The sequence below is a fragment of the Lethenteron reissneri genome, chromosome 24 (genome assembly GCF_015708825.2).
Source record: "Lethenteron reissneri isolate LAM-NWPU_2019-01 chromosome 24, ASM1570882v1, whole genome shotgun sequence".
NCBI classification, from domain to species: domain Eukaryota; kingdom Metazoa; phylum Chordata; class Hyperoartia; order Petromyzontiformes; family Petromyzontidae; genus Lethenteron; species Lethenteron reissneri.
Genome location: NC_083802.1, coordinates 14196329 through 14219374, shown reverse-complemented (window position 1 = coordinate 14219374; position 23046 = coordinate 14196329). Strand labels below are relative to the sequence as shown.

At 43.7% G+C, this 23046-nt stretch overlaps 1 protein-coding gene across 3 annotated transcripts; it reads right to left on the bottom strand.

Annotated features, from left to right (window-relative positions):
* Positions 1 to 543: 543 nt before the first annotated feature.
* Positions 544 to 10663, bottom strand: SMAD3 (SMAD family member 3). 3 transcript variants are annotated; one of them, XM_061558386.1, is made up of 10 exons: positions 10256 to 10663; positions 7414 to 7452; positions 6127 to 6320; positions 5700 to 5834; positions 5455 to 5529; positions 5216 to 5269; positions 4804 to 5034; positions 4422 to 4559; positions 4148 to 4292; positions 544 to 3086 (listed from the first exon to the last, which is right to left on the bottom strand). In XM_061558386.1, the coding sequence occupies exons 1-10, from the start codon at positions 10459 to 10461 to the stop codon at positions 2963 to 2965; spliced, it is 1341 nt and encodes a 446-aa protein (XP_061414370.1). In that variant the 5' UTR covers positions 10462 to 10663; the 3' UTR covers positions 544 to 2962. The 3 variants fall into 3 exon arrangements, with proteins under 3 accessions (XP_061414370.1, XP_061414372.1, XP_061414371.1); XM_061558388.1 differs by lacking the exon at positions 7414 to 7452; XM_061558387.1 differs by lacking the exon at positions 7414 to 7452 and having other exon boundaries at positions 6127 to 6342; positions 10257 to 10663.
* Between the last annotated feature and the right edge of the window lie 12383 nt (positions 10664 to 23046).

Sequence of the window (23046 nt, the reverse complement as noted above, 5' to 3'; positions counted from 1 at the left end):
AGTTGTGTGTGTCCGTCCATCAACCTAGTCTTATTATCCAATTTTTTCGTCACGTTCGCCTTTTAACAGGGCTTTTCAATACATTTTTTTTAATCAAGGCTAACCAGCTCCAACGCCAACAAAAGTTTTTGCATTAGGCTAATCTGCAAAATGTTAGATGCAACTGATTTTAACTGCAAGTGCTTTATGTGGAATCAAGTGCAGGTACAAGTAGCAGTGGATTCCAAAAGGTGACCAGGTGTTTATAGTTTCGAATTTTTTTTACAAGCTGTTCACATGATTTGCAGCGTTTTGGTTTGCGTATGCAAAGAAACCTGCATGTGTTTAAACAAAGTTGGATATCCTGCATTGGCAGTGGAGCACAAGAACAAATAACAATTGTTTAGCAGATTCATGCGAAAATACGTGTATATATTTTTTAGAATACGGCTCCAGAATTCAAATATATTATCTTAATTACCAATGTTTAGACAAAGGGGTCGCCAATGTTATGCTGCGAGACTACATGGATTAACAACGGAGCATAAAACATACGTTTTCGGCTTCATTAACAAATAGTTTATTTGGTACAGGGGGAAACGGTGGAAGCAAAAATATATTCAACATTGCTAACAGCTGACCGCAATGTACCTACACCCTACAGTCAATGCTACACTTATTTAAATCAAAACAAAAAAATTAAAATCTCTCCAGATACATGGCATGATCTAATCTTAAGCAGATACTGCAGGTAATACAATGAAAAAGTTGTAACTGTGCAGAATAAAAGACGACGCAATACAGCACACAGATTTTTTTTTTACCTGAACTAGTAGATGCATTTTTTTACGCGAGTGCGCACTCACACAAAATAAAATCTCCCATCGAACTTTGCGAGAACACGTACAGCAGCGCACCATTCATCACAAGCAATAGAAATGTCGGATGCCTTGGCATGAGTTCTACCTGTGCACAGGTGCTGCAAGGATGCTTGTGCAGGTTTTGTCTCAAACCCGTTGACTATAGCACTTAAGAGGTAACGCCGTTTTCGTCAGGACATTTGGAACACTGGTCAACAGAAGTTGAACCAGGGGGTGGCTGAATGTGGCTGTCAATCTCCCGCCCGTCATCAGGGGCTGTGTCCACAACATCTCGCCTTGGTTGCCGTTGGAAACCATGTGAATTTGGTCAATGCGTTTCGGCTTGACATTGGTCTTGCCTGATAGTTAAATGGTTACTTAAACATATACTTAAAATTGTAAAGAATTAAATAAAAGACTGCAGATTCTGGTGCTGTTATTTTAATTGCCCTGGCTGGAAGACATTAAAAGTTACTACTTAGCCGAAGTAGATGAAACAAACTGAATGAATCATTGCCCACGTTAAAAATCAAAACTCTTAAAAAGATGGCCACTCCACTATTCCACGATTTAGTGGCATGTAAATTAAAACAGCCATTTGTGCATGTGCGCTGTATTTAAACATATAAATGTAACAATCTCGAGTTATCTCCATGACAACACCTGTTCAAATGCCAAAGGCTCGAGTTGTATGCTGGTCACCCATGACTGGATGCAAAGTTGTTCAAAGCCCTGCTCTGCAGGCGGGAGATGGCAGAGAGTGGATGACGATTCACAATCCTGTCTCACAAAATGTTGCGCCTACTTCAGTATTTTAGCAGTTACCAGCTGTGAAAAGCATGATTTTTTAAAGTTATTTTCTCAATCATTATGGGAAACAGTCACATTTTTATGACATTTCCTTACAATTATAAAACAGATTCACTTGTAATGTGTGAAGTTGCTAGGCTATAAGCTATCCAGAGCAGCAGAGGGAGAGGAAAAATACTGGCAGAACAAGCTGAAATTTAATTGTTGGCAAAAAAGTTAATCTATGTACCATGGACTGCGAAGACAAATGATATCTAAAAGAAGCTAATAAGCTAAACTATAAACAAAAAAAACTCAAAACCTACCCGTGTGATTTTAACTTAAAAAAAACACACACATATATATAAACACACATTGTTTCTTAAAAATAACAAGAAACAACCATCATAGCCAAGGTGCCAAGTACAAATTTGGAGCATAACAAGTGCCTTTCAATGCGTATACTATGTCATCAATTTATTTGAGATTCTTTAACATTAGCAGTGTAGTTTGTTCCTTCGTTGAGATAAATCCACAATGACGCAACGATGATTTCCCTTCATTAACATTTATGATAGAATTTCAAAAAATCCATCAAGAGTTCAATTAGACTAAAGTGACTATATACAACAAGGGGTCTTAATCTTTGATACCACTCTAAAAAACATATGGCGTGTTTGTGTGTCCATGGCAGGGCTCTCCAACCTTTTTGCGGTAAAGGTGCACACCACCCCAATGGGCACTGGATTGCAGGAGAGACTATATAACATTACACCAATACCCCACTACATTATTGCACCATTGATTAGGGAGCCCTGTGCTAGGTAGGGTACTGCTAATGAAAACACTGAACACCTCAAGACGCAACACATCACTCACTACACCTTCTTCATGGGGAAATATGCTACTGCAAGCAAAGTATTTTTCTATTAGATACACTGTATTTTCGAGAGAAGATTGTGTCAATACCCAATTTCATGCTCTCATTGTAAATTTACACACGTCTTTAAAAACCATGTGTCCGACTTAAAAGTTAGGCAGTGGTCACTGTCAGTATGCTAATAAAAGGTATTATGTTAAATGTACACCCTTTTTTGCTTTTCCCAATAAATACACTGCAATGGGCCTGCAGAGACGCTGCCACGCAGCGGTGTAACTATAAAACAAAACAAGGAAACAGTTTAAAAGTAACCGTCGTGCAACCAATGAAAACTCCTGAGGCCACAACCCCATTGAGGGTGGTAATGGCCTGCGGCGTAGGGCAGGGGGTGTAGACAGCAGAGGTGGGGTGAAGTAGGGAGTGGGAGGGAGGAGAGAAGAGGGGTGCAAATCTCCTAAGACATGCTGGAGCAGCGGACTGATGGCGATCCCATCTGGGTGAGCACCTTGTCCAGCCACTGTAGGGGTCCATTGAGGTGGAGCTCAATCCAGCAAGGGGTGCTGGTCACAGTCTGCCTCCTGTCACCAAAGGTGGGGGGGGGGGCAGAGAAGCAGAAATAAAGTTACTCCAAGCTCAGTTATGCTGGAATAGTGATACTGTTGTGGTAGGACAGGGGTAGGCAACCTCCGGCTCTAGAGACGCATGCAGATATTTGGATTCTCCCTTGTGGCTCTTTGGCTGCCCCCTTGTGGCCAGCTGTATATAGCAGGGAATGGGTCACTATAGAGAATGTCTTGGTGACAATAAAATGTACAAACTGTGTTGTTAACAAATAACTAAGGGAGAAATAAACTAAATATATGCAGTTTATTCTATCATCTATTTTGTTTAAGTCAGAATTGGTTTGTCATCTGTTGTATATCTGCTATGTTTGTACATGTATACAAGTTGCTCTGCGTGTGATGTGGCTCTATTTTAGTCAAAGACAAAAACATGGCTCCTCTTCTTTGAAAGGTTGGTGACCCCCTGTGCGAGGACGAATCTGCTTGCTTCAAAGTACTCAATGATGCAGCATACTGCTAAGCCTACCCCAGGTGTACTTTTTAATATACTTCTGGTCTCAATGGGCTATTAGATTAATAATGGTTTATTTATCTACCTAAAATCATAATTCAAGCACAGTGTAAATTTTAATCAAGACTACACCAACGCCTATGAATATTTTCAATAATCAGGAAGTGGTATTCGAACCGACAATTTTTTTTTAATTAGTAGGTAGTTCAATATTAAAATGTACACTCACGAAAGCCTCACTCGGTTTACAACTGATGAGGGTCATGCTGGGTATGCAAGGCCAATTCCTTGTCATATTTCTTTCTCTATGTGGGATGAATCCACAAACTGAAAAAAACCTCCCATTCAAGATTTTTGTTAAATATATAGAATAATCTGCCAAACCTACTCCAACAACACACTATAAAGGCACATAGTTACCCAGCATTTTGGGTCTCACTCCTGTGCAGTGCAACACTTCACAATTCACCAAACCCCACCTCCGCAATTCACTGGATTACGAGCGTGCATCACCCCCGTGCACAAGAGCCAAACAAATACACTGCCTGTTGCGGCGTCAACGTACCGATATTCGGCACCCCAGCCCTTGACGAAGCTCATGCGGATGGTGCACATGCGCGTCAGCTGGTATACCGCCTCAAAGCCCTGGTTTACAGACTGTGCAAGCAATGCCGCAAACTCCTGGTTGTTGAAGATCTTCAGATTGCAGCCTGCGGGGCAGAGATCACAAAAAAACACAGCCATTATATTCAGCAGCAGAACCTGTTGTTCAAATTCGAAGACAAAAAACATAACATATCTCTAGTCAAGGACATATGATTATAAGACACGAGTCTCACCTGGCGGAATTTTACATACAGTGGCAGGATGCCACCCATAGCGCTGATTGCAGTTGGGACTTTGCACAAAGATGGCGCTTTCGCTGAGGCACTCCGCAAATACCTCCCCGCCAATGTAGTACAGCCTTACGCCTCGCCCTGTAGGAAACACAGCACGATCCTTCACACACTGCAGGCTGGAAGTGCAAGAGGGCTTGCCACTTTTAATTTTAGAACTCACAACACAAAAATGTGCAGTTCATAAAGTTTTAAACAGGTCACAAGCTGTAAAATTCAAAAAGGCAATAACAGGAAGTTGGCTACACCTAAACAGAAACCCTCCCACACTCCCCCCACCCCCAAAAAATAACATTGCAGCTCGTGTTATGGGAGAAATGCTAACCAATGTGCCTGCGGGTCATCTCAACCGTCTGATTGCGGTTAATGTTGGAGAGAAGTCCGAGGCAGAAGCGTTCAGAGTTTGAGGGGTCAGTGAATCCGTCCACCGTGAGCGAGGGCTGCGATGCGTGAAAGGTCTCGCCCACGCGCTGGTTCAGCTCGTAGTAGGAGATGGAGCACCAGAACGCTGGCTCACAGTACGTTACGGGCTGTAGGTCAGCGGATGACACCGAGCCTGGAAAATATCGAGACATGTAGCTCCGCTCAGTGAGGACTTGGGCTACTAGGACCTCAAGCACAAATGAGCATGCACACAATTCACAGAAAAGACCAAAAGCAGTGCACCAGGGAAATTGGAAAGCCTTTTAAAGACCAAGACTTGCACTCTGATATTGTTAATCAGTTGCTGACATTACCTTGAACTGAGGTGGCAGGGGACACCGGATTTGGTGAAAGTTCTGCGGGTGAACCTGATGGAAAGCAAAGTAAAACAAACAACTTCAGTACAATACAAAAGACCCAAAGAATATGAATTCCTGCAGTCACGAAAGCTTTAAGATACAATACAAACTGAAGCAGCAACATGAATGAGTAAAAACACATTGATAAATGCTTGTCAAATATATTTCAGCCAAGTAGAGTTATTTTTACTTACTTGTGTCCATGCTATGGTTCATCTGTTGATCACTTGTTTCCCCATCCTCGCTGATGTAACCAGGAGGAGGGGTTTCTGTTTAAGTAGGCGATGGGGAAAATATAGGGAAATATAAAAAATTAGCACCACATTACCATCATGATTTTGGTGACAAGCGTGTGTGGTCAGGACACCCTGAGGGGAGATTGCAATGTGGGTGGGATGGATGTTGCAGTTGGGCGGGGCCTGTCCGGACAGTTACTCACCAGGTATGTAGTTCCCCTGGGGCTCCAGTCCGACGGGGAAGTTGGTGTTCTCTGGAATTGACGTCGTGTAGTCGTCCAGCTTGGGTAACTCGGCGGGAATGTCTGTGTGTCTCGGCACTAACACGGGAGGCAGCACTGCTTCCACCAAACAACAATAACAAAACAAAAAAGGCTACTTAGAATCCACTCATGACTACCCAGTCTCAAGACTATTGTTGCAAGCTCTCAGCTGCATCGGAACTTGTCACAAACGTGGCAAAATTGGCAAAGCCGCCACAATGAAAACGACCGACACATAACACTGCACAATTTTATTAAATTGCTCGAAACATAACTGGCAATCCTGGCCATGGCAATTTGGAATTTGCTTTTAATGTTTACCAGTGATGCCAAATGCCACACTGCTCTGAACAAAATGAGCACTCACCGGGAGTCTCGACGCGCTGGTAGTGGTAGGGGTTAACGCAGACCTCGTCCTTCTTAAGGTGGAAGGCGAACTCGCAGGCGTCAATTGCGTGGAGTTCGTGATGACTGTGCAAGTCTGGCCAGCGCCAAAGCCGGCAGTAGATGACGTGCGGAAGGCCCTTGCGGTGAGACACCTGCAGCCGCCCGTCCAGGGACCTGCCGCCACACGGCACCGCACAGTGGGCCGCACCACAAGGCAATGTTCATTCGACTGCGCAGGGAAGGGGGAACTCTGTTGTGAAGGAGGAGCAACCGCAAGGAAAAAAACAACCGCCCTGCTCATTTGCTTTCACGAGGAAGACTTTCAGTGTGGGGGACCTCAAGTTTTATAGATGCTATTATGTTGCTCATTGTAACCAACCTATGCATTGGAGAGCAGTTTCAAAGAGGTCATCATCCTTCTAAGCCTTGAGTTTCTTATGAAGATATAAAGTTAGAGCATGCTTAATATTGTTAAGTTTGGAGACCGCTACACTGTTGAAAAATACGAGTTCCACTTTGCCTTGAAATAGTGAATGGTACCGAAATAAAGAAAAGCAAATGAAATTATAATAAATCAACAACATGTTAACAGGAGCTGGGATGGCCGAGTGCTTCGGACCTGCATCCAAGACTGCTAGATTTTTTTCTCCATCTCTTTTGTGCACTGTTCTATAAAACCTCAAAAACACTGACTGCATAAACAAGTAAAAAGGCACCATGGTTCACTTTTAATAATCAGACTATAATCTGACCATTCAGATAATAAGGTCACCTATCATTTTATGTGCTCTGATAAATGGCTATTGCCCAAAACTTCACCTTTTAGTTTTGCTTTTTAGGCAGTGTTGTTGATGAATGTTTTTTTATACAAATGTGTCAGTTTAATGGCCAAATGAACCACAAACAATGTTTATATGTAAATAGAATGCTTTAAAAAGGTTTATTTTTAAGTAAACGTCCGATTGGTCCTGTCCTCACTGCATATAACGCAAATGAATAAAAATCAGTGCACCCGACACCAAACTTCTACTGCAAACATCCTGAAACTGGGCAGGAATGAGGCATAAATAATCCAGCCCTTTTAAAACATCACTATTACATGACTTATGAGTAGGCTGTCTATGCTCTGGATCAAAAAACATAACTTTCAAGCGACACCTTCCTCCATAAACCAACCATCAATGTTGCACCAGAGTGCAATTGGAATTGGTGGTTCGTTTGTTTACAGCAAACTTGGGTTATAGTAGCAAAGATGCAGGGCACTTGCCTCCGACTCCAAGGTACGCCAGCTGAAACACTCTTGTCCCTGTAATGTGTTGAGGAAAAGTTATGACTGCATATGAACTTCATTTATATTGGAGGGGGCTTCTCCATATACATGCAAGGACCACACAATGCAGTTCAAAAGAGTGGTCCTTTGTGTACTAGTGTTATGCCCAAGATACTAGCAATTTGTCTCGCAACCATCAAACTTACTCCTACAGTGTTTCTTAAACTGCTGCGTATGACGTTCAAAACAAGAAAATACATTTATATGCAGCAACATTTTAAAACATTTTGACAATGAGATACTTTTTTTCTAATTTGTCAGTGGTTCCATTATTTCAAGTCAAAAGAATTTGCCCAAGCCACATTTACTCACCCATGGCAGATTCTATGGCTGATTAGGCAATGAATTAAACACTTGGCAACTTGTTAAAACAATGTTTTAAAACACTTTCAACCTCAGAAGCTAAAGCAGTAGCCATGTGTAGTGCACAAAATCGTTAAAACATACAGTACAAGAATAATTAAATATCACATATACCCATCGTCAGTTTATCTAGGAGGTGTTAATTGCCTCAGTATGTATTTTCAAAGTAAACAACTAAAGGCTTAGAAGGTTGTGAGTATACGTACATCAGATATCAGATGATTTTAAAACATCAATGAGACCACAAGCATACCTGATCCACATCTACAAACGAGGTCTCTGTTGGTAACTTGCATGCGTTATCAGGTATGCTCCAAAAGAAAAATACAGTACAGTGTACAAAAAAAAGGTACGAGACCCCAACTTGTTGCATTCCACCTGTGTTGAGGCAGAGGGGCCGTGCTAATTCAAGCTGTGGTCCCTTGTCAAACCCCTACACATGAACCATTACATGTTTTGCAATAGCTGCTCTTTGCAGTCCTCCCCACAAAGCAGGTTTTCCAAAATGGGTTTACGAGTCAATGCCATGTCCCCATAAAATTTCATAGGAACAAAACAAAAGACCACATACTGCTTTGGTTGGCGTTTCTGATTGCAGGGTTCAATTCCTTAACCATACTAGATGTGTTAAATAAAACAAACGTTGCCGTCATCTAAAACGGTATTGGCAAAAATGTACCGTGAAGCCATTAACAATGAGCACAAACATTAAACAATGCATACACTTAAACAAACTGGGGCAATGCATACACTTAAAACTGGTGCAATGCCAACAAAGGCCCTTCACGGTGAACAATACGGCCTAGCTGCTGCCATCACGCTATAATACCAACAAGGCTTCCCCATATTGTACTACATGTTGTGAATGGTAGTGTGGTGTAAAACAACACTCACAGGCCACTCATACTTCAACTCGGTGCAACAGCACGAACAGGAGGCTTGGGGACGACACTGGCAGCTACGGGTGTTTAAATACATGCGCCTCAAGGCGCGGTGACCTCCCCAGATCAGCAGTTTTACCTCTGGAGCTCTAAGATCCAGACTGTTCTGTTTCTCATCCTGAGAAGTGAATTGAATTTGTTTAAAGAAAAATTCGTGCCGAGATTAAGTTAGTTTCAGGGGGTGTACATTTTACTTTTCTTGTTACCGAGGTGGAGAAAACAAACGTAAAAACTTTATTTGCCACGTTGGTGTGATGGCCAATTATTGCACTGAAGATTGTTTTAATTCTGGAGGTTTTGCAAAACGTGTTAGTTTTAGTATACAAATCTAGAGGTTGTTTTACATGTACCCAGAAGTTTTCCCCCTCAGATGTGACAACACTGGGGCGAGGGATACATACAGGGAACACATGACACACCACAGGGCATACTCCAACATAGAACGACAAAGCCCACAAACTACTCTTTGGTTCTTTCGGGAAAGTCACGTAGAAGGAAAATACATTAAATAATAGAATACGACGTTTCGATTACAACACAAGCAGTCATCATCAGGTAGAACTAAATTTGAGAGAGACAAAACACAGAAACGGAGCCACACAGACAACATAGACACTGTGTGTCTATGTTGTGTGTCTCTCTGTGTTGTCTCTCCTCTGCTTGTGTGTCTGTCTGTGTCTCCGTGTCTGTTTGTCTCTCCCGAAAGAACCAAAGAGTAATTCCTGCAGTCACGAAAGCTTCTAATCAAGTTTAAAGCACATACCTTACACAGGACACACTCCCGAACAGAAACGCACACACACACGCCACATACAGTATAAGAACCACATACCTACTCCCTCTCACAAATCACACACGACTTACAGGACTAGTAAATAAACACAAGGCACACACAGGGAAAAACGGGGCGCGCAAACAACGCACACGGACGTGCAAAACAAAGCGGACACACGCATGACGCGCACAAACACACAGTACACAGCATACACAGTGCAGGACATCGTGTGGTCTCTAGAACAGTGTCTTAATGTATTTTCTTCTCCCTCGAAAGCCACCCACAGTGAAGTCACGTCAGTCTGTTCCGTTAAGAGGTACAAAACGGTACGAGACAACGGCACGGCGAGTTCCACGCACATCAGCGGCGGCGTCATCGCACAAAACTTCAGCTTCCATCTAAAAAAAACCTCCTCTCCCCTCGCAAACCACGCACACAACTTCTGTTCGACTCACTCACAATGAACAAAACGCCAAAACAGAAACAACAAACGCTGTTCATTTCCATTTCTAGCGACCAACAACGCGATTGTTTTCGCCACCCCCACACCCCAGCAACATCCCCGGTCTCGCCTAGCTCTCCCGGCCGCCTCTCCGGGCACCTCCGCGGGCACAGCTTCCAGGCAAGGCCGAGGCTGCGCGTTCGGGCTTGTAGGCCGCAAGCGGTTAAGGGCCGTCACCGTGCACAGAGCTCCAGTTACCTGGGGATGGTGATGCACTTGGTGGAACTATTCTGCGCGGCGATCGCTCGCTCAAGCTCGTCGAGTTGCCCGCTCTTCTTGAGCTTCTTCACGAGGCTCTTCACCGCCTTCTCGCTCCACTTGTCCTCCAGGCCGCCCGGCTCGCCGCGCTTCCAGCCCAGCAGCCGCTTCACGACGGGCGGCGTGAACGGCAGCATGGACGACATCACAGCCCGCTCGCCGCCGCCGTTCTTCCCACCCGCGCGAGACCACCTATTGAGAAGTTCAACTCGTTATGTACAACAACAGGAAGGTGGTGGTGTGGTGGGGGAGAAATAAGCAATTCAATTGCGAAGTAAAACAATGTTTTTCTTCCAACAAGAGGCACCCCCACCAAAAAAAACGGACGCTGAAAGGAAAATGAGATCCGGTCTCATCACCCCCCCCCCCGCCCCCCCTGCGACTGCCGCTGCCTGCCGACAGATCCCTCCGCCGCGTGTTTGAGTCGGCGCGAGCCTCTTCGCCGCCTCTCGGGCCTCATGCTTTTGTTGGGCACCATTGCGCTTACCAGACAAGGCTCGTTCCGCTAACGAAAAATAATCCCCCTCCCCCGCCCCAATTTATCCCACACTAAGCGCTCTAAACAACAAAGAAAGGAGGCTGTGGGTCGGTGCAAAGCAAATGGATTGATGCCCCCTTTCGCTGCATTGTTAATTGTTATCATAGATGTGACTCTACAGGCCTTGCCCTCCATATATTTTTGTTAAATCAGCCCACTCACTGCTGGAGATGAGATGGTGGGTGGGTGGTGTAAAGTTGTGCGTGTGGGTACTGTTTGGCTATACTTCCCCACGATTTGATGAAATATTCTTAGGTTTTTTCGGTAAAGTCACGTAGGTAAAAACATCAAAATTAATGAAAATGAAATAAAATCACGTTGTGATTTTATTTTATTTTGCAGTCACGAAAGCTTCAAATCTAGGATTTGATGAAAGCCTGCGAGTGAAGCGATGCGGAGGACACATACGTACATCGTGCAGCACTCCCGCCTGCAGCCCACAGCGTAGCCTCCCGCAGGAACCCGGATTAACCGGTTTATATTGCACCCATCCAAGCATTGGGCAGGCTCAACACCTGCTTAGCTTCTGATAAGGCGCGTCGAGAGTGATTTGGTCACAGGCCATGAATTGTTATGGAGTTACTCATAGCTGCCAACCCCACACGGTCTACCCGTATTCTTTTACAGGAGAATTGCATTTTCAGGTCCATACGGCATACAGCCGTTTCAATAACTGCAATAAAAATGTGTTTTTTCTCCACTTTGTTTGTGTTTCTTCCCTTGTTATGGGACTTTGTAGGGTGAACTTTGATATTTGTAAGGGGCACGGGATGACTAATTAGGGTCTGGATTGGTCTGTAATAAGGTAGGCACTGATACGGGGTGACAGGTATGCTGTACATATAGATTAATATTATAATTGGTTCTTTACCCTTCTATCTGGCAACAAAACTGACACCTTTTTACAAGGAGTCATGTTTGCATAGACCGCAATACCTGCAGTCATAAATACAAACAAAAGACATAACTCTGATAATGTGCACTGTCCTTGATGTTGATTGGTCCACACCCGAGACAGCTTTCCTTAGAGCCTAGTCTCACATGGGTTGGCCCAGAAGACGCCAAAAGGCGCCTTTTGGCGTCTTCTGGGCCAACCCATGTGAGACTAGGCTCTAAGGAAAGCTGTCTCGGGTGTGGACCAATCAACATCAAGGACAGTGCACATTATCAGAGTTATGTCTTTTGTTTGTATTTATGACTGCAGGTATTGCGGTCTATGCAAACATGACTCCTTGTAAAAAGGTGTCAGTTTTGTTGCCAGATAGAAGGGTAAAGAACCAATTATCATATTTTTACTGGCAAATGAGGTCCCCATAGTGTAGATTAATATTGTGTACATCACGTCCACATTTGATGTGTCACTGATATAGAAACTCTTAACGAAATACAGTAAATAGACATGATGACTTGTATGACTGCTTCACTTTATGGGATAGAAGCGTTAAAATAAGTGCACTAATCCAAACAGCATATTGCACTGCACATTTTTATTTATTACGTCCTGCTTCTATGTATTAAATTAAGAAACGATGTCATGTAAATTTTAAAAAGTTACTAGATTATATTGTTATCCTCTGCTGTCGCTTTACCTTTACCCCATAGTCTTTGTATTCCCCGTGTATTTCGAATGCTCCTTTGGATGCGTGGAAATTAAGGTAACACCGTAGATTATAACTTAAATCTCTAATTTTGTACTTGGTGAAGTTTTTTTGTAGTTTTGGAATTACCCTTTCATACGTAAATTGGCTACAGTATTTTTGCACACTCGTTATTTAGCATTTTAGTTTTTTTATTTGCATTGCTACTTTACTCAAAAATTACTCATTTAAGTACAACCCCTATGTTGTTGGCCCAAAGTCACGTTGATGAAACCAGAGTGGCTCCCCGTGGGAAACCCGTGTCCATGAAGGGTCAATGTTCCAATTCCGTAAAGGACGCGCCAGCAATCCCACTTGCTGTGCTGTCATCTAACCGGCACCTCGATACCCACTCACACAGTTGTGTTTGACCACACAAATTCAGCAGATCTTTGTATCACTCAACCAACACGAGGTTCACCGGGTAATTCGTCCCAGAGTTATGGCTCAGGACCGTCTCTGCGCATTTAATGTTGCGTGCGTCGTTTCTGAACAGCGCCTTTTTGAGATACAGTCACATATAGACGCTATAAACAGCCGGATTGAGTTTACAAGCCAGACCATCAAAAACAAAGACACTCAGCCCCATCAAAAGCGAAATACGTACAATCACCATCGCCCACAGCACTCACATCTCCACGCGCACCTTACGGCTCCAGAGGGCAGCACAGGACCTTGCATCGTGCGTTTTGAAGAAATTCCATCCCCACCCCACGGTCCACCCCCACCAAAATAAATAAATTCGTTAGCGTCGTAGAGACGTCGCCCACAAAAGGCACGAGGAATGTTTCACAAGAAGAATGCCCAGAACTCAGCGTACGTTGCTGTTCCGCTCACTTTTACGCAGCAGCGGGAGGCGACTTCCTCGGAGCGCCCGCGTTGGTGGAGGTGCCACGAAGGGGGCTGATTTTTTTGTTTGCCGTAGTGACGGTGGGATTAGTTAGGGCTGGGCAATTGCATGCAGCCCCTTCCCGGATCTGACACCTACCTATCCGTTCCCTGCATCTCTAAATATCACCCACAGCCACTGGCGGAGCCAGTGGGGGGGTGGCACGTGCCCCCCCCCCCCCCATGATCGGATCGAAATCCCTCATTTCGATCGGATCATTGGGGTTTATTCGTAATAAATCGGCATTTTGCGACCCCTACTGCCACTGTCTAGCATATCATTACGTGCCAGGGACTCTATGAGATGACATGACAATAGTCTGAGTCCATAATTGGCAATAAGTAACGGCAAAGTACTGTAGTTATAAGCGACTCACAGAATTGTGTGCAGTTGCGTATACATTCCACGACTTCCCTGAAGGCATGAACACCTTCAGCGAGCGCGATGCCGATCACACAGCGCGGTTCTAATTCGAACCTCGATCAGTGGCTGCGCCATCACCGCACACGCGTCGAATAAAAAGCAAGGGACAAGTCCTTACTTACTAACAACTCCTCTATCATTTTTCATTGCTGGAGGGGTCGCCTCCCCCCTACATAAAAATTCTGGCTCCACCATTGCCCACATCGGTCTTCGTTTATTAGTGAATGTCTTACTTGCATTTCCACGCAATTTCTGCCCTGCCAGTTGCACTTGCTGGTGTTTTTACATGACCACGACAATTCATATGTGCTGTATCCATTATAGCGTAGATTTGAAGCTCCATTATAGCCGTTGACAACATTTTTGTTGAACTATCTTTTTGTATTTTTCCCTCATATTAAAATTGTGCTATTGATGTCACGTCATGAGATTATAGTATCCATTCGGATCTTTCGCGAAGGAAGTGCATCCCTTTATCTTAGAGAGACCCACGGAGTGCAGATAACACAGAGCTACTTCAGAAATCCCTTCAAATGACCTCTGGTCCACGCAGCAGGGGGCAGCACTCTCCCATCCACCCTGACGCAGAGAGTAATGCTTGTCGCATGACAGGCAAGCTGATATTTGTTTTTCCTCACAGCTGGAATTTGGCAATGTTAAATGCAGAACCAAACTTACCTTAACTTTCTGTGTGCAATCATTGGCAACCAATCTGAGACCCTCAACTCACGACACTTGAAACCCTGGTTTAATGAGTTAACTGAAACCTGGATTTGAACTCATGTTCTCGGCGGTGCAAGCTCGCAGATTTTACCTCTGAGCCACCTGGATACGTCTATTAGCATACATTCTTAAATTATTATTGTTACAAAAATACCTCCCTTAAACACTCCCACTCAAGTAAACAACCTCCTGAAATACTCCCGCACAAGCAAACAGAGTTGACTGAAGTGGTCTCGAGGTCACAAGAGTTTTGCATCCCTACTTTAGGGGCTGCCTTTTGTGTTCTGTATTCACTGTGTGCGAGCGAGTTAAAGCAGTGTGCCACTAAAATGGATATCGACCAAATACCCTGGTCCCTCAAATGTCGACGGCAGGCACACATCCTTCCATGCTCCCTCTCGCTTGGCCACTTCCCTAGCCATTGCCGTGATTAGCCAATAATCCGATTTCCGATTCTGATTCAATCCTCTTTGACTATGGGCTGCGATTTTACGATGCTACTTTCATTTAAACCGATTTGAAATCCGGCTCCACAAATCGATTATCTTACAAATATTGCCAACAAATTTATCCCAACTAAATTGATTTCAATGTTGTGCTCACTTTTAACATTCAACACTTATGTAAATTACAGCTTTAAATGGGCAGAGCATGAAATATGATCAAGATAAAATTGTTATTCAGACAATTATGAGATTTAGTGAAATTTTGGTTATTGTTAAATCATAGGTCATATTTCATGGACAATATTTTTGTAATAGTGCTATTATGTAAGGGTTGAGTGGTGACACATTGGTTAGCGTATTGCGTGATGAATCAGGCAAACTGAGTCCGATTCCCAGCCACGGCTGAGATCAATGGCAAGTGGTACCTGAACCGGTCCTAGCCATCCTGCAAAAAGTTTGACTGATCAGCATGATTAAGTATAACCCCCATGACCGACGTACACTGGGGAGGCCTTCATCCAGCAGTGGATTGACAACATCTGAAGATTGGTATTATAACTCCATAATTGAATATAGAGAACATCACTGTTTTGAGGCTTTAAACTATTGAGACTAAAACGCAATGGGGTTTTTTGCTTTGTTATTGCTATTATGGAAATTGTGAAAGAAGCAAAAGTATTTTTTCTCACAAAAAAAGCTACATATTTTAGCTCTGGCTGAACCACACAGGGACTTTCAGTAGAGCTTTGGGCATTGGCACCAGTGCTGACTGGAAAGAGGCCAATGTATCAAAACGGACGGTAACTAGAGTTACATTAAGAAACACCCTCTTTCACTTCCGACAGGCTTCCTGCACGCAGCACAAAAATATTTGCCCCCAACAACTACCTGCATAGAACAAGAATTAGTGTTTGTGAGAGGGAGAGAGAGAGAGAAAAAAAATGATGTAAGCCGGAAGCAATTTCAGTGAAGGAACAAAGTTGTGTGCACACAGCGGTAACTTGTCAATCAAAGAGTCACATGCAGTTAGTGCCGTGCGCCGTTGACACGTTTAAGCTTCAGTCCCCGAGACGTCAAGCTGTACAGCAGACGTAAAGAGCCTGTAGCATCGTTTGCAAGAGCAGGTCATTTGCTGTGCATTGGCATAGCCCATAGTTTTAAATTTACCTGGCACTACATTTTCTTTGTATATGACCAAAATCACCTGGAATGCGCCAGAGCACATAATATGTCAGCGGAATTTAGCCTGGCTAGTGCTTGAACGGGTGACCACCATACATTACAGGTTGTTATAGGCTACTTTCGGGGCAGCAGAGGGCAATGCAGCAAAACCAATTTGCTGTACTGTACTTCCACGCTACCACCTGCAAGCTCCCCGTCTTCAACAATCTGCATTGATGAGCATGGTGAAGTATGGTCAAATAGCCCCATGACTCACGTGGCTTTGAAAGTCTCTCATCTCGACGTGAATTGGCCAAAAGCGCTTTACGTGTGTACATTTGCTTTAACATATGGATAATAAAGTCTTCCTTGCAAAAGATGTAATAATAAATAAATAAACCGCCACGCCAATGGTTTCTTTGAACGGTTAAATAAAGGTGGCGGAATTGAGTGGTGAGTGAATGACAGCAGCACAGCGCAGTGTATGCAGAGAGCAGGGTGCTGGAGCGGGGCTGACTGATGTGCCCTGTAACGCAATGCGGTGAGCCACTCAGTCGGCACGCATTCATGCATTCGTGCGTGCGCCCTGCCCCACTTTCTGTTTGCTTTCTGCCAAAGTGACCTGCCCGTGAGATGTACTACCTCCGATGCCGGTTTTTTTCCCCTTCAAATAATCGAGGGTAACTTTATCGTGCATTATTTTATGGTGCACACAAAGGTACGAGGAATAAGAGGTGCCGTGTCAAAAATGTCCAACGGGAGCGGTGGGCACCGGTTGGGGTTAGCACACGATGGCCTGAACCCAGCCGCCTGAGTTCGATTCAATTCCTGGCCACAGCGTCAGTGGAGAGTGGTATCTGAACTGGTCCTGAACACTCTCCTTATCCCCCCCCCCCCTTCACTAATCTACATTGACCAGTATGGCAAAGTATTGTGAAACAACCCAATGAACGACATGGCTTTGGGAGGCCTTCATCCAGCATGTCTTTAATCTATACCATTGTAGGTAATATATACTGACCAATTGCATTTAATTGCTGCAGAATTTCCCGATGATCAATCATGCAAATCATGACTGAAATCTATTAGATGTTCGCACACCATACATGCATAAGATACCGTTTGCTAATCAATGAGTAGTATACTGCCTGAGCGGCATTTCACTAACCAATTTGGACATTACAGTTAGTAATGATTTACCTCCTGCCCCTGCAATGCAACGAATTGTTGCAATACAGGATCACAATACAATAATACTGAATATAGCAGCCTGTAAAAGCTGAAGGGGTCTTGTGAACCCATTACATAAAAAAAACCTACAATAAAACATTGCTTCTTTTACACGCGATTCCATGCATTTATCGTTTCGCTTAAGAATCAATGTTAATCAATGAATAGATTCCGCTCGTAAACATAGCCCACTCAGTGTAGTATAATTGCCTATGCTGTATATACATACTGTAAGTAGTACGCTGCTTGGCTGTGCAGCTTAATGATGCATTTTAGAGGAAGGAAAGTCACCCGGTCTGCGGGATTAGCTGCCCTTTAATACAATCACGATAGAACAGGAGCTGGAGGACATTAAAGAAGGCACACACTCACTTGCTCATACATAGTGGGGGGCAGGGGGGGCAGTTGAGGCAGTTTTTCTTGGGCGTTCGATCCAAGGGGACCTCAGTTAAGGGCTATGGGGGCCTCAGTGGGGGCCCCATCTGGCATTTTGCCCCCAGGCCTCACAAACCCTTTCGGTGACCCTGGATTCATACAAGCAGGCATAAGCTTCACAGCAGGCGTAAATGTTATAGTGGTACGAGTGCACGCAGAGAGTGCACCTGCCTGAGAGCGTTAAATGTGGCGTGCGGTGGCGTGGTTATCGTGCGTGCAAGCGGTGCAACTGAACTGGGGGTCCATAGGCCGGAGGGGCCCAGGAATTGGGCTACGAATTCACATGATGGCAATCGTCCATTGTCATCTGATTTTTAGTTGTTGCAAATTTGTACCAATTTCTCCATCACCAAGCATGGGGCAAATCGCCAAGGCTAAGGCAATGTGTTTTGGCTATTTCGTCAAGGATGGCAGAGTCCAAGTATGGTCTAAGTATGGGGACCTCTCAATACACACTGCTGATAAATCCTTCATAGAATGGCGAGTACAAATGGATCAGGATAAATCTCCCACTGTTCCGGATAACTTTTTGCATTTAGACTGCATATGAATCCAAATTGTATTTATAATTGTAAATAAAAGAAAAATGACAAAAATTGTCTTGTAAGTTCACAATTCTCATGTGGCATTAAGATATCCGACACTAGGCTAAATAGTCCAAACACACATTGTTTATGTGTGTGTGAATACACGTGGTTGAATGGATGTGTGCGGCTGCATGGGTGTGATATTGTCCTTGTTACTAGGAGTGCGTGCGTGTGTGCGTGTGCGCGCGTATGAGTCACGAAACCTGAGACTTCCAAGGAATTTTGGCAGGCTGAAAGCGTAAACTTATCCCCGTTTCCCAGGGAGGGTGGAAATGTTTGAATGGAGCACGCCAGATTTAAGAAACACTCATACTGTATGCGTGCCCGGGGTGGTGTTTTGCACCCCCATAACATAATTTTGCTCACAAAAATTCAAAAACAACAATTTTTTTAGGATTAAAAACTATGTTGGTATGATTGATGTGAAATGATTAACCGAGTTCACATTCTAAACACTGAAATCAACCTGAGTTAATATTTGCATCTGAAAATAACCTTTAATTTCCACAACAGACAATCTAAGACCAAGTAGTATAAGGCTTTTTTAAAGCCCTTTGTTAATCCACTGCTGGACGAAAACCTCTTCACACTGTGTCGGTCATGGGAGTTATTTGACCATACTTCACAAGGCCGGGCGATGCCGATTGGTGAAGGGTGGGCCCAGGACTGGTTCAGATATCACTAGCCACTGCTGTTAGCTGTGGCTGGGAATTTAACTCAGGTTACCAGGTTAATATTTCAGTGCGCTAACCAGCGAGTCACTGCTCTTTTAACATATTATTAAGTGCTTAAATGTCGTGGCATCTCAAAGACAAAACGCAACATTGCGAAAATACAAATCACCACCAGAACAAAACAAAATCTAAACCTCTTCAAGGTGCATAATAGAGGGTTTTTCGGGTTAGATCCGCGTAAATATATAAATGTGTCGTTAAAACCCGCCATCACCCGACACAGCCAACTAGTAAGGGTTGTCACGTAAACAGAACATGCCAATTTGTCACTAGTACAGCACACCGGTGTGTTGGAGAGCCAAACCACAATTAATTGCGAAACGTCGTACTCAGATTGTAAATGTTGTGGCTTGGCTGTCCAACACACCGGTGTGCTGTACTAGTGACGAATTAGCATGTTCTGTTTACGTGACAACCCTTACTAGTTGGCTGTGTTGGGTGGCGGCGGGTATTAACGACACATTTATATATTTACGCGATCTAACCCAAAAAAACCTCTATTATGGATGATATTGGTCGCGAAAGCCTACGTGTTAAACTATTCAAGGTGGCGCAGTTGTACCACACATGCTTTACATCAAGAAGGGCCTGGGTTCGATTGCTGATTCCAGGACCTTTCTGTGTCGAGTTTGTACGTTCTCCCCCTATTCTGCATGGGGTTCCCCTACATTCTCCAGGTTTATCCCTCTTCGCCAAACAAAAATTCAATCTCGGTTAAAATATGCAACAAAATTACCGACAAATTATTCACATGGCAATGATCGCCCTCTACTAGGAGACTATTGCTCCTCGCCGAGCCAGGTGATGGACCACGTTGTGCCGCACAGGGACAGCTGCCGTTGGGACTGCCCCTAGGCTAGACCGCATGGCAATCATTGCTCCCTACTGGAAGACTGTTTTGCCCATCGCTGAGCCAGGTGATGATTCACGTTATGCCGCACAAGGACAACTGCCCATCGAGTGTTGTGCGCGCTTAGGCGTTTCACTACTTGATCGAGAGAATGCCATATCGATGCAAGTTCAATCATTCATACGCTGCACAATTGAACTCAAGTATCAATTTTGGCAAAGGGTAAAATATTCACTAATTACAGTGATATCAGTTATACAACTGTTGGTGCAGGTCATGGTTGAGTCGGCAGCCTTAGAAGCTCTCATTTAGATTTTACATTGTATACACGGCATGTAAAATGTATCTTGTTTATAAAAAATAAAAATCTTATAATAAAAAAATATATCTCCCTGAGAAGTAAAGAAACACTTGACAGGTGAAAATATATATTTGTCTGCAAAGTCTTATCTTAATAGAGGTAAATAAACACTTGCTCTGTATCTCCACATCAAAATAAGATAGATTTTAGTCTATCAGTCTATGAACTGTTGACACTTCTGCTAAACACCTGCATTTGCTCAAGGATGCAAACTCTGGACCAGTTTCACCCTTCTGCGGCTCATCAGCAAAGTTAGGTGTGCTAAACAAATATTTCTGGCCTACAAAATGTTGACCTCTCTCTACACCATCAGCCACCAGTCCACAGAGTATCCAAAAGTACTGCACAAATGCAGCTGGATTAAATCATTCTGGAAGGCTGGTAGACCGATATACTGAAATGCATATTGTATTTATGTGGAGATGCAGAGCAAAAGTTTACTTGTCTTATTATCCATAAGTTTTGAATATTGTGTTCACTGAGGTTTTCATCTATAATCACAAGTAATAAGATGAACTAAAATGTGATTACGATTCTTAAAAAAAAACCTTCCTTATTAAATCCAGCTGAGTTGCTTGAAATGCCAAAGTCATCTGTTCCTCTCAGAGAGATTTTAAAACATACATTTGAAAAATGTTATTTCTTCTAAGATCAGCATTTATGTAATACAGTATAATATTAATAATGCCCTTCATTCAAAAAAGTGTCCTTCAGTTTTGAGAGCCTTTTTTTCCACGGGGATGTTTGACCAATTCCAGTCGTGTTTTGCATATGGTAAAAAAAAACAGAGTACTGTACCTGGAGAAATACCACATTTACAAGGGGACATCACTCAAAATCTCCGCACAAACATACGTATTCGCTACCTCATAAACCAAGCATACAACACCTGGTTTTCCAGGCAGTCTTCCATCCAAGTACTAACCGGCTCAAGCCCGCGAAGCTGCCAAGATCTGACGAAGTTGAACACACTCAGGGTTTTGGCCACGTAGTTTTTTTACGTGTAATTGTAACAAATAGCGTACCATTACCATCGTTTATAGTTTGTAAATCTACGGCTGGATGAAGGCCTACCCACTCTTTTGCTTGGCCGTGACAAGTTGTGTTTACCATACTTCACCAAGCTCATCCATCTGGGTTGGTGAAGGTGGGATGAGTGTAGAACCACATTGGATTTTGCTGCACCGAGTCTCAACACATTTTTAAGAGGGTCCTGTTTAGAATGGTTCACCAATTTTGTAGTATTTTCCACAGTACCTGGAGAAAATCCACACGTAGAAATGGATAATAGATGGGTGTTTAAAACACCTGATTCTATTTGTCATTTTCTCAAAGGCTGCCCGCTTTTTCCCACCAGACTGGTCTTTTAAAATGCATTGCTTACATTTTACCTTTTGACTTATTGTAGTTTGTTTTTTGACCCCTTACCCTGCCCAGAATTTTGTATGCAGAAGAAAATACACATACGAAAGCACTCAAGCTCCAGACAGCCTGGAGAAACCTACTTTCTGTCCTGCGTTCTACAGGATTTCATTGTCCACATACTGTATACCCTCACAGTTCCATCCTTACATGGTTCACCAACTCCACTTATAGGTCACTGCACTGTAGAGGTAAAAAACATGTTTACACATTTGTCAATAACACTGCCCTAACAAAGAACGTTTTTGGCGATGATCCTTCTTCATAGCAGAGAGAATCTGATTGTATTTGATAAAGGGTCATTGCCTGAAACGCGACTTATTCGTTTTTTTCCCTCTTAGGACAGTGTTCTTCTTTGAAAGTTGTTATAGTGCCACCGCAGTATAACAACTTTCGTTTTGTTTAATATTGCAGGGGTACTTCACCCGGCCATAATAAGAACCCTCTTTGTCTGCGTTCGAATGTATTGCATGTAGATCGACTGTGCTAGCTGTCAGCTTTGTCATCTTCGAGAGAGACTTCACGAGGATATTTTGTTGCAGCAAGCAATCTTACCTGCCAGGTGCCACGAGTGACACGGTGCATGATGCCGCATCTTACTTACCCAATGGCCACGAATTCCACGCCTCGAAGCCAGCGAAGGACAGCCACGGGTGGCGCTTGTGTTGACTCGACAGGAACCGCGATAAGAAAGGTTACAGCCAACGTCACTGTAAGAAAACATTCTTCTTCGGGGGGGAGGGGGGCGATAAGGAAAGTATGGCATGTGTGCCTGTGTGCGCTCCGTACTCCTGAAACCAACACCAACCACCATCACCGCCAAACCCCGTACTACTAGCACCACCAAACTCTACTATCACCATGAAACAACCACCACACCTCTATTACTGTAGTACCACCACGACCATGATGACATCACCACCATCTCCAACCTCTATTACCACCATGAAACCATAACCACCACCCTCTATTACCACCATCACGCTCTCTAATCATGCAACCACTCCTATCTCCCTCCTCCTCGCAGCGTAACTCGCTAAAGCTGCAGGAGGCATGGATGTGCCTTAACATAAGACCACTTCACCTCATTCTAACTGTAAACCTACCCTTAACCTAACTACAGTACTCTTGCCTCAATAAAAACCCTAAGTATGACCTTATCCCCGAACCATATTCAAATGTAATGTTGACCCTAACACCTCTGCCACTCACATTGCTCTCTCTTGAAATAATTGTGACCTCAACCTATCATGCATATCTTCACCCTAGTATTTACATTTTAACTTTCTGATACT

Excerpts from the sequence above, each read along its gene's own strand:
- SMAD3 (XM_061558386.1), bottom strand. The coding sequence starts at position 10,461 with ATGTCGTCCATGCTGCCGTTCACGCCGCCCGTCGTGAAGCGGCTGCTG. Across the intron at positions 5,530-5,699 it reads CCAGGGGAACTACATACCTG|AAACCCCTCCTCCTGGTTAC; the intron begins GTGAGTAACTGT and ends CTACTTAAACAG. Across the intron at positions 5,035-5,215 it reads CCCTGCCACCTCAGTTCAAG|GCTCGGTGTCATCCGCTGAC; the intron begins GTAATGTCAGCA and ends GATATTTTCCAG.